We start from the raw sequence: 15,461 nt of genomic DNA on the forward strand, positions 1-15,461 counted from the left end.
TGGACCCTGAGGGATGCGTCGCTATTGCAGTTTCTCTCAAAGTGGGGAGACAGGCCGGTAGGGCTGGGGCCAAAGCAGTTGGTGTCTCCGTCTTCTCTGCAGGGCTTCAGGTCAGCAGTCCTTCTTCGTCTTCAGGTTGCAGAAATCTATCTTCCAAGGTTCTGGGGGCCCCTAAATACTCAATTTAGGGGTGTGTTTAGGTCTTGGGGGTTAGTAGCCAATGGCTACTAGCCCTGAGGGTGGCTACACCCTATTTGTGCCTCCTCCCTGAGGAGAGGGGGACACATCCCTAATCCTATTGGGGGAATCCTCCATCTGCAAGATGGAGGATTTCTAAAAGTCAGTCACCTCAGCTCAGGACACCTTAGGGGTTGTCCTGACTGGCCAGTGACGACTCCTTGTTTTTCTCATTATCTCCTCCAGCCTTGCCACCAAAAGTGGGGCCGTGGCCGGAGGGGGTGGGCATCTCCACTAGCTGGGATGCCCTGTGGCGCTGTAACAAAAGGGGTGAGCCTTTGAGGCTCACCGCCAGGTGTTACAGTTCCTGCAGGGGGAGGTGAGAAGCACCTTCACCCAGTACAGGCTTTGTTACTAGCCACAGAGTGACAAAGGCACTCTCCCCATGTGGCCAGCAATATGTCTGGTGTGTGGCAGGCTGGCAAAACTAGTCAGCGCACACTGGAAGTCGGGTATGTTTTCAGGGGGCATCTCTAAGATGCCCTCTGGGTGTGTTTCACAATAATATGTACAATGGCATCAGTGTGCATTTATTGTGCTGAGAAGTTTGATACCAAACTTCCCAGTTTTGAGTGTAGCCATTATGGTGCTGTGGAGGTTGTGTATGACAGACTCCCAGGCCATATACTCTTATGGCTACCATGCACTTACAATGTTTAAGGTTTTGCTTAAACACTGTAGGGGCATAGTGCTCATGCACCTATGCCCTCACCTGTGGTATAGTGCACCCTGCCTTAGGGCTGTAAGGCCTGCTAGAGGGGTGACTTATCTATGCCATAGGCAGTGTGAGGTTGGCATGGCACTCTGAGGGGAGTGCCATGTCGACTTAGTCATTTTCTCCCCACCAGCACACAAAAGCTGGCAAGCAGTGTGTCTGTGCTGAGCGAGGGGTCCCCAGGGTGGCATAAGACATGCTGCAGCCCTTAGAGACCTTCCCTGGCATCAGGGCCCTTGTTACCAGGGGTACCAGTTACAAGGGACTTACCTGGATGCCAGGGTGTGCCAATTGTGGAGACAAAGGTACAGGTTAGGGAAAGAACACTGGTGCAGGGGCCAGGTTAGCAGGCCTCAGCACACTTTCAAATCATAACTTGGCATCAGCAAAGGCAAAAAGTCAGGGGGTAACCATGCCAAGGGGGCATTTCTTTACACCAGCATGTCCAAAGCCTCTTGAAAAGTGAGTCTCCTTTTAGATGGTGGTGGAGGCTTTATGAAGGATACATCCTGTGTGAGGCTGGGTGTGGATTTGTTTTTGTTGGAGTCTATGAAGAATGGACTCTACTGATGAGTCGGAACCAAGTTGGAACTGTGGTTCTAAGGTTTCGGATCTGACCCAGGTTTCATTTGAGGCATCGAGGTGGTAGACATCGACGGCAGTGGTGGGCTCGGCACTGATGGTCAAGTAGGCTCCGGCTGTCATTCCAGGGCCCAAGTGCCCGATGCCAATTGGAGTTTTAGCACCAAGCCAGAAGGCAGTGCGTCCGAACTAGTTGCTCAGTGCCAACTATGGCCGGAAGGAAAGGGTGAACTGAGGGCCTCCGATTGTGGATCCACAGGGGCAGAGTTTCTCTTGGAGGGATCAACACAATGTAGGGGGAAGGGGTTACTGTACTCACGGATTGTTGAGCTGATGTAACGTCATCCATTTCCAAATCAACCTTGAGGTCAGAATTGAAACAGCCCTCGATGTAAAACGCCTTTTCCACAGCTGGAGGAGGAGGGTGGCCTTCCTCTTCTTCAGGATGATCCTGACCGAAGATTTCTGGAGTGTTGCAGATGGATCTCCGCAACATTTCCAGGCGACACGCTTGACTGTACCGAAGAGTTTTCTTTGAGCGGAAGGATTTACAAGCATCACAATCCGCTTCCTTGTGTTCAGGTGACAAACAGGTTACAGAACAAATGCTGGTCGGTTTGGGGATACTTTCTGTGGCAACACAGGCAGTAACGGAAGGGCATCTGTTCCATCTAACATATGAAACAAGAAAGTATACACAGTTCCACTAAAGAAGCAAGTTCCTATGATTCAAGAGTTCCTGAAAATCAAAATTTCTTGGCACATGAGCCCTCACTCACCGTTTGGTGACATGCTTCATCTTTGGGCTATGCTCCTCGTCAGGCCGGCACTGCAATGCCTGACAGGCCCCACACGGGGGCTCTTTGCCGGAGATCTTTTGATGATGAATAATAGCCGGTCAGTGTGTGAACTGATGTAGGATTGGTATGAAAAAAGAAAAAGTGCTGTTAAAAATGACTAGAGGTGAAATGTAATTTATTAAAGTATCTGACCTCTGTCATGTTTAAAAACAAAAGTGTGGGGAGGGAGTAGGATAAGGTCTAGTCTCCCCAAAACAAGAAAAGTGTTGGTAGCGGTCACTAAACCTCTCAATTTAGAGTGTAGTGAATATAAGTACAGGCTCACTGTACTACTATTAAATCTAGGTCGACATGCTTCTCGCTTTTCAGTCTATAAGATCGAATGCGATTCCTCAGGACCAATAAACCTACCTAATACTGAAGTTGTATGGAACCCATAATCGTGTAATGTCACGTTAGGCAGGAACCTAGAATATAGGAAACGAAAAGATAAATCGTACATAGATACAAAAACTTTTAATAGTGTGCAGTGTGTAAATACAATTAATCAGCACACATGTGAAATCTCCCCTTTGTGATGTGCATATAAAACAGGTGGATAAAAAAAGCTGCTAGTCGTCAAATGTGCTTACCCTCCTCATATTAGTGGACGGGCCTCCCGGGTAAGGCACCAAGCTTGTGTGGTCCAGCACGTTATAAATGTATAGATATAAATAGAGTAAAACTGGTTAAGTTATAGCAGTTATAGGCATGTATTGTGTAATTAGATAAAAAAACTACTGAGTTAGGCAAAAAGGTTGGGTCACACTCCTAAAAGCCATGTATTTATATGTAATCATTGTCCCAGAACAAATTCTCCCACAAAGAGTATATAAGCATGTCAATTGTCATACCGATATACTCTGTGTAAAGTTGGCAATGTATTATAAGGGAAAGTTCGTCATAAAGGAAAAAATGTCCGAGCTAATTCGCCAGCTTTCAATATGCAGGTGCCTCAATATAGAGAGTCTCAGTTTACAGGCAAGTGAATCCCTAAGTGAAGTACTCTTAAGAGAAATGTAAGTAGAATTACGACCAGCGGTTAAGTGTAGCTACAAGAGCGCGTTCGGTTAAACATTTGGACCGCGTTACATGATTGCAAAAATAGCGCGTCACAACAATGCCTTCCGGCCGATCCCCATACTTCCGGGTGCATCGAGCCGGGGTAGGTGAAACTGCCAATGTTGGAAACTAGCTAAGTAAGTGATTGCATAAGTAATGAACGCCAGATTACCGGGACTCTGTTCCTGGTATCCGGTTATTCTTTCAAACCTTGTTGCGACGCAATATCGAACATGGCTGGACTAAATCAATATATTTAGGTTCATGATTGTGCCCCAATCTGACCATGGGCACCACCAGCATGCTGTTCACGTATTCAATTTGCAGGGAGTAGAGCAACCCAATCCCCCACTCCCCCAAATTAAAAGACAAATAAATAATTAACACTATAATTCCTGGAGTTAATATATTAACATGACCCAAGAAAAGTTGATAATATTTTTCAGCATGTCCAGAGCTGAAGTTTTTCTTCTTCAGCTTGGAAATGCAGGGGCCCCCTGTAGTTGGGCTAATGGCTCAATTATGTGCCTTGAAGTGTAAAAGAAAGACCCCCAACACATTTACTGTCTAGACACAGAAATTCACCAGTTATACTTAGCAGAGTTAACTATAACTAATGCTCGCCATTCACTGCTTCTCACCTCACATATTATATCACTCATGACATTCTCTGGCAAGCTTCTTTTGTACATGTTGCACTATATACAAGGGTATAGAATTAAACCTATGAAAGTAAGTGCAAAATAGCTCAGAATAATACGAAGCATTATTTCTGCCATTATACATACAACCCCCACAGGTAAAGCAAACTTGTGTCATGTGTAACGTTGTCCCAATAGCGCACACTTCATGGGTAGCCAAGTTCATGTTGAACATGAACCACAGTTAGAAGGGGAACGGTTCCTGGTCTTAGTGTCCAATCTGCATACATCTGTTCAGGGAAAACCAAGTTTTTACAGATACAGAAACCTTGTTGCATAACTAATACCCTACTATGGACAGTCTTTGCCTGTATCAAACCCCAGATAGTCACTGAACCTACACTGAGAAAAAGAAACGGATAGAAGTTGAGAAATAAGTATTGTCAATAACACCGTTTACTCTATGAAGAGACTTTACTCAGTATCACACTGTTTGCAGACTCTGTATCACATTGTTTGCAGACTCTGTATCACACTGTTTGCAGACAGTCAGATTCTCATGATAAATACACCACAGGGTATTAAAAGGTATCCATTAGGAATAGTGTACACTGTATGCAAAACTTGTCCAAAGAGCAACCGTTCACTTAAATAACCAAGGCCTGAAGATGCTAAAGATCATACTACCTGCAGCCTTCATACTGTGGTGAAAACTTTGCATAGCCCATTTTCTGAAGCAAAACAAGCACATGTACATAGGTTGGTACCTGGTGCACACATCATCTATGTTAATTGTAAATTGTCATGCTGAGACTATTTTGTCTAATAACGTAAGGCTGTTTACAATGCTTATGTTGCACCTAGAATCTTTGCCCTGCTGGAAACATTTTGTGCAGTACTAAAAAACTTGTGCTCATTATGCCAGCACTAAAAAGGTCTGTCCACCTATGCACCTGAGATTTAGACTCCAGGTGGGGGGCCCAGTCTACAGTTATCCGTCACCAGTGCGTTGAAAGTTCAAAGTTTATCAAGTGTTACAGAGGGGCGGGTGTGAACTCTTAAAGGGAAGATGAAAGAGCTTAGTAAATGATTTAGGGGTATAAACCAGGTAAACCTTTCATGTTCTAGAATTTCCTTTAATGTAGTATTCTGCATGCCTGGTGGAAATGCATTACTGAAAAATGGAGTAGCTTCCTCAAACCGTCTTTCACTGAGCAGGCAGCATAGCGATCCCCTTGCCCAGGCGACTACAATGAGTGACGGCATCCACTTTCAAGAGGATGTCCATGGGACCCCACTTACAACACCAAGAAGGCTGCCTTTAGGGACGTACTGACTGCAGAGTCTATTTTGTGGTGCACAGTCCGTACGCCTCCAATGGCTTCTCTGCCAATGAACCCCCATAAATAATATACAATTATAGTATAAAGTTTTACATGAATTAGTAGGCACATTTTGGTATGCCCATTATTTGAGAATCGTGCTTGACAGGAAGCATCTTTCGCCAAGCCTAGGTGTTTTGATAGCAACTCTTACTGGAGAATGAGAAGTTGGGCTAATACCTCGATATAATGTCAAAGGTTTTAGATGGCTTTCCGCTCCTTAGGAAGTATAACCAAGCACTGGAATCAACAGATGATCACAGGATAGAGAATTTCTCACAGCAGATGATGCTGCAACCTCATTTATGGCATATGTAAAGATTCAATACTATTTGGGAGATAATATAAACAGTTAACAGGAGTATTACTTTCAACGTTTAAGAGAATGTAATTGTTCACCAATCACACCAAATGTTTAACTTCCAGTGAGGAATTGTAAACAGCTTGCCTGAACAGCAGCAGAAATTTAGATTAGATGCCAGAGACAAACACCCACTAAAGCTCAACATTGATGCAGCTGCTCCATATTGAATACAGAACTCTTCCATAAGCTTACAAATGTAACAAATTAATGTACACTTTCTTACCTCTACCAAGTCCATGTCTTTCAGAGAAAGTCCTGCTTTCTTAAGAGCTCCATTAATAGCTGGTACTGGACCTAATAAAAGGCAGGTTTAGTCATTTCTAACTATTCTGGATTTTTTTATCCATTCTAAAACATATTTCTTTAGCATTCTGTAATTAATATCTATAAACGGTTTATAACAGGGCTGCATGCTGGCACAGATTCTGTATAAATATTTGTGCTGGACTTTCCAGGCCCTTTTCTGGATGGTATAAATCCACCACATTTGTGTAACTCTCGATTTAAAGATCTAGAATGTGTAACTGACTGTAATCATGCACAGGATAGAAAAAATAGTTTAAAGGCATCTAAATATCCTGAAGGCCTATGGTAACAAAATCGAACCTGGTTGTTGTTTACCTACATATGTCAGTTGATAAACACCAAGTAGAATTTGTGATAACGATAGAATACATTCAGAGGCTAAACAAAGTTTATTTTAACATTCACATATCCATAATCTGAGCATAGGAAGCTAATTTTCTCGTACAACCTTTGTATGAGACATTGGGTGAATCAAACCTGCCCTTAATAAGATAATGCAATATAATTCATGAAACATGTTGCATTTGGCTTGACTTTCAGTACAAGTTCCACTGTTATGTCCCCATCTTCAAAACGTGAATTTACTGTGGCAGAATTTAATTTTCGGAACCAGAAGGGCCACCTTGAGGCTGATGACTGTGGTAATATGTATGCATAAAACATATGACGTGTGTGCTTCCTAAATCAGCAATATCTCAGAATGGTGATGGAAGTATTGAAAGAAATGTGATACTCTGTGGAACTGCACTCTTCCACTTTATTGATAAGGTTAGAGATAAGGACAGTTTAAATTTACAGTCAAATGGAATCTGTGAAGGTTAGTAAACCCATGATCGGTTTACACCGCTACATCCAGGAGAATTTCTGAAATACAAATATAGGCAGCCTGAGGGACATAATGTGTCCTTCAGGGTGTGTTAGATTCTCCTGTCGGAAACAGAATGCTACAAGTGCATTTAACAGATGCAAATACTCTTTAAATGTTATTCGGGAACCTGTCCTTATGAACCTGGGTATTTTGACCAAGACTGGGAAGGCTTTCAACCCTCAATCGCACAGGGCAGGGGGCTTTTAAAGTCTGCATTGCAAATGCTCGCTCACGCCTTAAAAACGCGCTACACATCTTTCAACATTTCACAGTCATGAACTTAGACTCCTTGTTTCGCACTGAAACACAGCTACATCCGAAATAGAATAAGGGTTTAAGTCAAGAAGTCCCTCCTGGTTACATCATCTACAGACAGGGTAGACTGGAGAGTTTAGGTGGAGCAATTACCAGTATAGTATGGCGCTATTTCCTTGCTCCACCATTCACCACAACCACCTGAAGGGAGCAGAAAGTTTGGGTGCCTGCATGTTTCTGGGGTCCAAAAGCTCATTTGCAGAAGTTCTGAGAGATCGTCCGCTGGAGTAAGCAGTCGAACTGCTATTTCCTTGGCAGCTTTAAAATACGCAAATTTTACAGCACTGGGTGATTTCAGTCTGCACGTGGAATCAATTACAGATACATTAGGCCAGGCTGTAGTTGACTCCTGCCAGGCACTTGGATTGCAGCAATTTGTTTCAGACGCTACGCATTAGGACATACATTAGATATTATCTTCTCTAATCTCCCTTTATTATTAGTGAGGAAGACTCTTCTTGTTTGGTCAGACCACTTCCAACTATTTGCGACTATAATGGTGGGGGGGGGGGGCAATGCTGCTATGAGGAAGCGGGGGGAAAGGGGCAAAGCATGGGGGAAAGCTATTCCTATTATTGGTTCACCTCAAAGCTAATTATTCTCAAGAAACATGTTAAGCAGCTGGAGAATAATGGTGCTCAAATTATTGTCAGACCAATAATGAACGTTATAGGTCAGCACTGAAAGATTACCATAGGGAAATTATGAAAGCGCAGCGCACATCCTATAGGATCTAAATCAACAGAGCTGAGAACGTCCCTAAGGAGATCTTTAAAATCAGCTAACTCCTTATGAACCCAAAGGCTATTACTCTGAGCATACCAGCCTTGTGGATATTTGTGAAAAATTTGCCGTTCTCAGGCTAACTTTTGCCCTCCTGCTTACCTAGCCTCTTAAGCTGAAGTTATATTGCCTTTCCTCACTAAGCTTTTTAATAGTTCTGTTGACTTCGCAGTGGTGCTCCCTAGATGGAACAGAGCAAAAGTACTTCCCTTGCTGATAAAAACATTTTGCTGACCACTCGATCGTACACATTATCCTCCCCATCTTGCTCCTGCCTGTGCAAAAATGCTGGAAAAGTTGGTCAATGATCACTTCTATGGTTTTTCGAAAAGAATAATCTTTTACACCATACTGAACCAAGCTTTCATCAGCAGCAAAGTAACGAGACAGCCCTACTTGAGGTATCTGAGATAATTAAATTTACTCTGGATGAAGGTAGAGGTGGCACACTTAAAATGCTCTATTTATTTGAGGCATTCAATACCATCTTGCATCCAATTTTCTTCAAACGTGTAGAGGAGCATCACAGCCCAGGCCTTGAGGTAAGTCAAATCTTTATTTTTATTTTTTAGAGGAAAGAGAGCAGGATATTTGGCTGGCGTCCTACAAGTCGCTCACAAGTAATGAAGGTTTGGGGTGCCACAGACCTAGTCACTCAGCCCCACATTATTTAACATCTATGACAAGCCTTGCTAAACTTCAGCAACGGCTCCTCTGCAATGGTGGAAGAGCGTCGCCCCACTAGTTCGGAGCCAGCAGCTGAAAAATAAAACGATAATAAAATATTGTTTTATTTTTCAGCTGCTTGCTGAGCCAGAGTGGACATGGAGAGGCGGGTCCAGGCTATAAGAGGGGGGAGGAGGAGTGGAGTGAAGTCCCTGGAGTGCACTTAAAAGTCAGTTTGGCCGGCTGTCTTAGGTCGGCAAAACAGACATACACATTTAGGTTTCTCCACCCCAGCTGTGTTGCACAGCCGGGTTGGAGAAACAGTACAGACTCCCATGCACTGTCAAGCCGCTCAGACCAATCCTGGTGCTGTTCTCATGCTAGGTATAGCATGAGAGCAGCACCAGGATTGCGTGGGGAGTCTCGGGAGAGCTGTGCTGGTGTCCCAGGAGAGAAGAGGAGCGAGGCTGCTGGCAGTGTCAGGACACTTTTTTTAAAAATTATTATTATTTCCATAATCTCCTTCCTCTGCCCCCAGTCCCTGAGATTTGCGACGGCCGCCACTGCTAAACTTATTGAATGCTTTGGGGTGGTCACTATCTCATATGCTGAGCTATGATGATGAAACCCACATGCTCTTGACATTTACTCCCAACTTGACAGTCACATTCTTCACCGTTCATTCATGCCTGGCAAACACACGGCATTGTAAATGGCTCTCTTGTAGCAGGTTCAATGGTGATCAAACAGATTCTTCCCTTCAAGCATGTAGGTGTACAGGGGGTGTAGAGCTGTAGGGTTGAGGGATTTTCAACCTCCCCACCACCAACTTCAGTTACTAAGACTCTTGAAGGCAAATCTGACAACAAGCTGGATTTTCACTTTCAGATCCTTTCGGCAGCCGGGACTTGTTTTGGCATGGTGCGCTCAATTAGAACCTTTTTAGGTCTTCTTCCTCTGTCTGCTGGTCGGACAGTTTCCCATCCATCAATAACTGCCATGTGGGATTACGGGACATGCTTGCAAAAACTAAGTCTTCACGCAGGTAAGAGGAGATACGTTTATTCCAGACGTGACCGGGAGGGAGACTCTCTGCAAATGCCGAGCTCCTCCGTTCCAAGCCCCCTGTGTCTCCTAGAATCCTCACACATTATTCTACAGCACGAGGCTTTATCGACATAACATAAATAAAGAACATTAAAATGCTCTACTTGGGGCACCCCTCTTATATGGTTTAAAAGCCTACAAACTTTACCAAATGTGGTGGCATGCCTGTTTCTGGACAGGAATGGGTTACTAGATTTTGTTATGAATTACACAGGCTCCCTCTTAAGAAAAGGATCCCCTTCAAGGCTTTGGTTTTATAATACATGGGGCCTTCTATAAACATGGACCTCAACATTTTATATACAGGATTCACCAATATCACCCTTCCCTCTGCTCTTGGTGTTTGTGTGTGTGTGTGTGTGTGTATGTATTTTTAACATAAAAATGTATTCTCTGTCCACTGGCCATGGCAGACCGTATTCTAGTGAATTGCATTTTGATATGGACAAAACAAATGTGATGCCCTTCATCTATACAGATTAAGTGTGTATTGATTACTCTCACCTAATTAAAATGATTCCTTTGGATACAGTGAAACTGCTTTTAAAAAACAAGTGGCTGGTAAGTAGGTACAATGAGAAGATTACTACGAACCACAATCGGTATTGCTTTTTAGTCTATGAGAAATTCTGAAATATAAAAAGTACGGTTTCTCAAATTTTACATTCTTTTTTATATTCATGTAACATGGTACATGGTGCCAAAAGGAACCTTAAGAACGTTTTTAGTGCTTCTGAGATGGGTTTGGCAACTGAAACAGTCTAGTTGCACACAATGTAACTCTCAGGAATATCAAGTAGTGAATTACAAAACTGGTGGTGATTACTGCAAGAATAATCACCAATATCTTCACCATCTATCAAATGGATGTCATAGAACAGAATTTATAAAATCCTTGGAGCAGAGAACGTCACCTCTGTTTATTCACATTACTACTATTGTGTCTCAATCGCAATTATATTCCCAATAAAACTTACCAATGCCCATGATATTTGGGTCACATCCAGACACATGATAGGCTACAATTCTAGCCAAAGGAGTAAGTTTATGCTGCTTAATTGCTTCTTCACTGGCTACTATGACCGCACCAGCTCCATCAGACACACCCTAAAAATTAAAAGATAAAGTTAAATATTGCAAACAAGTAACTTAACCGAAAGCATTTATTTCATAGCTAAATAATGTCAGTCTACCAGTACATGAATTATTAAAGGAAAATGTTATTTACCTTGTAACATTCTGTTCGTAGCATGTAGTGCTGCACAATCACATGTCCTGCGCACTCCTGCCATCTAGTGTTACCACTGGCAATTACTCTAGGTAGTATTCCAACCCACTGCTGTTATGGCCACTATGTCTTCTCAGATCAGACCCAGCCATATACAAAGTAACCTTGGCCCTTTCCAATACAACAGCCCGGCACAGACTGCCAAGCCAGTTCCTCTCTGGACTGTAAAGCAAGCAAGCCAAGACTGGTTTCTCAAGACTACTAGACAAATGGTGTCTACAAGCGAGTATAAAAAAACAGAACAGCCTTTGAGGAAATGAGTCCTGATGGTACAAAGTAGAAACAAATTTAAGAAATTAAAACCACAGTTCTGCATATATTAAATTTGACATAAGAATGGAATTTGAGCAATAGTTTAGGCCAACCATGGTCCATATATCCCATTACGAAATTCTCATTAATTTAGTTCATTGTTTACAGAATCTAATAAATAGATCCTTTTACATCCACATGTTTTCAATATACGCCCAATATTGCCCCCATGGTGTATTGATGGTCTTTTTCTATTACCAACCATCAAAAGTCCTCTGGATAGAGGTTAGTTGCCATGAAGTGTTCCACTAGAAGGGATCCAGGTATTTCACATCAAATCCTCTGACACTGCTGAAGGATATGTAGTTTACGTTATGCTATATTGATTTGCTTAGCGCACTAAATCACCCAAAAGAGTATCCAGGCGTTGGAGCATGTGTGCAGTTTTGAGGCCCTCAAGGTGCTTATATGAAGAGGCAATTCCTCAGCTTCCTAAGGAACTCAAGAACTGAGAAGGAGGCTCTGATGGGTGGAGGGAGGTTGTTCCTTGCCTTGGGTGTGGTGTCAGAGAATGAGTGACCTTCAGTTTTGATTTTGCAGATCCAGGGAATGCGTGCGAGGGAGTGTGAGGCACAGTGTAGGTGTCTGGTGGGTTGGTGAAAGTATGCAGCTGTTCAGGTATTTTGGTCCTATGTTGTGTTGGGTTTTGTATGTGTGAGCGACAAGTTTGAAGTGGATGCACTTATTAATGGGGAGTTAGTGAAGCTTCCTGCGGTGCAGTGTGATGTGGGTGCATCGTGGGAGGTTGAGTATGAGTCTTGCCACAGTGTTCTGGATTCTGTGTAGGAGTTGTTTGGAGATTCTGGCTTAGAGAATATTGCCATAGTCCAGCCTGATGGGGATGAGTGCTTGCTTGAGGGTCCATCTGGTGTTCTGAGGCAACCATTTGAAGATCTGTCACAGCACGCATAGGATGTTTAAGCAGAAGGTGCACACTGTATTGACTTGAGCCAGTCATGTTCAGCATGTTGTCCAGGATGATCCCTAGATTTCTTGAGTGGTCTGTGGGTGTTGATCCAAGCTCCGACGGCCACAAGGTGGAGTCCCTTGGGGAGATTTTGATGCTGAATTCCATTTTGTCAGAGCTGAGCTGCAGGCAGTTGATTTGCATACAGTCTGCTACCATGGTCATGCAGTTGGTTCTGATGGTGGTTGTTTTGCCTGTCTAGGATAGGATGAGCTGAGTGTCATCACCATAGGAGATGACTGTGATGTCTTGTGATCGGATGATGTTGTTGAGCAGTGTCATGTATATGTTGAATAGGGTGAGGCTGAGGGACGATCCTTGTGAGACTCTGATTATCAGTTGTAGTTGTAGCCTGACCATTTGGGTTCTACCTGTGAGGAAGGAACAGATCTATTTGGGAGCAGATCTCGTGAAGTTTTCTGATGAGGGTGTTATGGGAGACAGTGTCAAATGCCGCAGAGAGGTCAAGCACGCTGAGGGGCGTCATTTATCCTCGGTCCAGGATGATTTGAATGTTGTCATCGGTGGCCACGATCAGTGCTGTTTCAGTGATGTGTTTTTTTCTGAATCTTGACAGGGTGTTGTCTAGCAGATGGTGAAGTTCGAGGTGGGTTGTGAGTTGCTTGTTGATGGCCTTCTCAATCACTTTGGCTGGATAGGGAAGCAGAGAGATGGGTCAGAAATGTATCTCTAGGGTAAAGTGCAAGTTATAGTTACTTGAAATAATTAACTATAACTACTGAATTTCTATGGTTCGGTACTAGTAAATTCAGAACCTAACTATAACATCTCTGTAACCTTTGTTTTTTTCGATGTTTTTTTAACAATTTGTAGTAATTTTAATTACTATACGTTATTCCAACCACCACTGCATAGTTACCTCCCAAACCCGTGCTGCTCATGGCCTTCACCATACACAGCGGGAGTTGGCCACAGGGCCTGTTTGTCACTGGATCTTTGAGTGGGTGTGTGAGTGTCTGAGTGGGTCTGAAAGTAGGTTTGTAAGTCTGAGTGGGTCGAGTGGGTGCATGAGTGTCTGAGTTGGTGTGTGACTGGGTGCATGAGAGTCCGAGTGCATGTATGAGTGAATGAACCAGTATATGAATGAGTCTGAATTTTTATTTGCATATTCTCGAATATCCAAGGATTTTGCGAATATTCACAAATATCGCGCGTGGTGACAAAAACCCATAATATGACCCTCAAGCACCCCTATATCACATCCCTGGGGGTCAGGGTACTCCCACCCTAACCCTTTGTGTCACCTTGAATTTTATTTTTCAGCCCTGGGGACCGTGTCCTGTTACTCAAAATGGCGGGCACAACTTCCTGGTTAGATTGCAGGCAGTCAATCACAGTATTCCTGCTGTTGCATGCATCTGCAAATTCACCAAGATAATCTTGAAAAAGTTGCAATGGATCCGCCGCTCTAAATACACAAATTTATTTCCCCAAAAATATCTTTAATAACTACTGAACGGATTTACACCAAATAAGCGAAAGCACAATCTGCATACCAAAGACTAGATTACTGTCAAATTTGGTATAATTGCGTCCAGTGGTTCGGGCTGTAGTTGTGTTCAAGTCCTATGGAAATTAACATGGGAAATGCTAGTTTTTTTTTTTACTCCCCGCCCTTTTTCTGTGGCCCCGCTTGACGTATCAACCTATCAACCTGAAACTTTCCATACGCAACAAGAATCACAGCACACTTTTTTTTTCTTTTTTTTTTTTATTAATTTCGTGAAGATTTGTGAAACAGTGCCAAAGATATCAAGTCAAAAAATAATTTTTCTATTGAAACATGGTCCTAACTATAACTATCTACTGGTGACAAGTAGGTAATACATATAGATATGTAATTCCTGTGGTTGTTTTTTTTTTTTGTTTGTTTTTTTTGTTTGTTTTCTGTTTTTTTTACAGAGTATCACAGAGGTCCCTTTGACCCCGAATCAACTTATCTGTGGGTAAGTAAACATTTGGGCTTAAGGCCATTACAGTTGTTTGTTGATGACCACTTTAATTTTCACAGGGCACTTGATGGTGGTCTTTTTGGGCAAACAGGCAGTGATCAAGCCCCTTAATGATACTCATGAGTTTACACAATATGCCCATGTAGCCTTCTTACTTGCCCTTTGGAGGCAAGCCCCTGCATACTAATCAGCTAAAATTAACGTTGACACTTAGACACCATTTACATTTTCTTTTAACATTTCTTGTCCTAAAGAAGATCCAGTTCTCCAATCATCCCATGTAGGTCGAGATAGCGATGCTAATATAACTAGATGCTTGTTATTTACATAACACTACTCTGAGGGAAACCTTTGGTTTAACTGTTCTTTTTTCACCTCGATGACCACTATGCCACAGCACCAACATTACTCATATCATGGGGCCCCATCATGTACTAAAATAACAAATAGATTTCTTTTCTGTACAAGGCCTATATTTTGTGTGTATATGCACTTCATACTTTTAAGATTAGGACTTTCCCAAGATCACTTAATGATTTATAAATTGTTTCCTTAAACATTATCCAAAATAATCATTTTATTATATATCATCATTGTATTCCCAGATTCTGAGGATCATTAGGTTAATCCAGTGTCTTAAGGCTAGTCTCTAAAAAAGGAGCACCAGCTTTCGCAATGCCCTCACTTGCTCTTGGTTGGGGTAGGCTTTCCCCATGACAATTTTATAACAGTTTCTAAAAACGGCTAGACCTGCTGGGGCTGGAGAAGGGATTTTAGGCAATGATGGTGAAACCTAACTTGTGCAAAGAAAAACAAAAAACAGTACTGTCTGAGTGTGTGCTACGCATGACTGAGTGCAGAACTCGTATCTAGGGAAGCAAAAACCAGCAGAAAATGGAGACAGTGGAGTATGCAGAAACTTATTTCAGTAGCATTTTACAGCAGTGGCTAAGAGGTGATTACTTGAGCGTTCTGTGTTGGTCAGGGAACTTGATTATGTATTTCCTGCTGCAATCAATGCTATTCTACCCATGAAACTACTACTTTAATTTTC

General features: G+C 42.6%; 1 protein-coding gene across 1 annotated transcript in view; it reads right to left on the bottom strand.

Annotated features, from left to right (window-relative positions):
* The window catches only part of ACAA2 (acetyl-CoA acyltransferase 2), a 128,523-nt gene that overhangs the window by 14,892 nt on the left and 98,170 nt on the right, over positions 1-15,461 (bottom strand). The window contains exons 8-9 of the mRNA XM_069219214.1: positions 10,845-10,974; positions 6,046-6,116 (exon numbers count right to left, since the gene is read on the bottom strand). Coding sequence (XP_069075315.1) covers positions 6,046-6,116; positions 10,845-10,974 — 201 coding nt within the window. The remainder of the gene's footprint in view (positions 1-6,045; positions 6,117-10,844; positions 10,975-15,461) is intronic.

The sequence above is a fragment of the Pleurodeles waltl genome, chromosome 1_1 (genome assembly GCF_031143425.1).
Source record: "Pleurodeles waltl isolate 20211129_DDA chromosome 1_1, aPleWal1.hap1.20221129, whole genome shotgun sequence".
Taxonomy (NCBI): Eukaryota; Metazoa; Chordata; class Amphibia; order Caudata; family Salamandridae; genus Pleurodeles; species Pleurodeles waltl.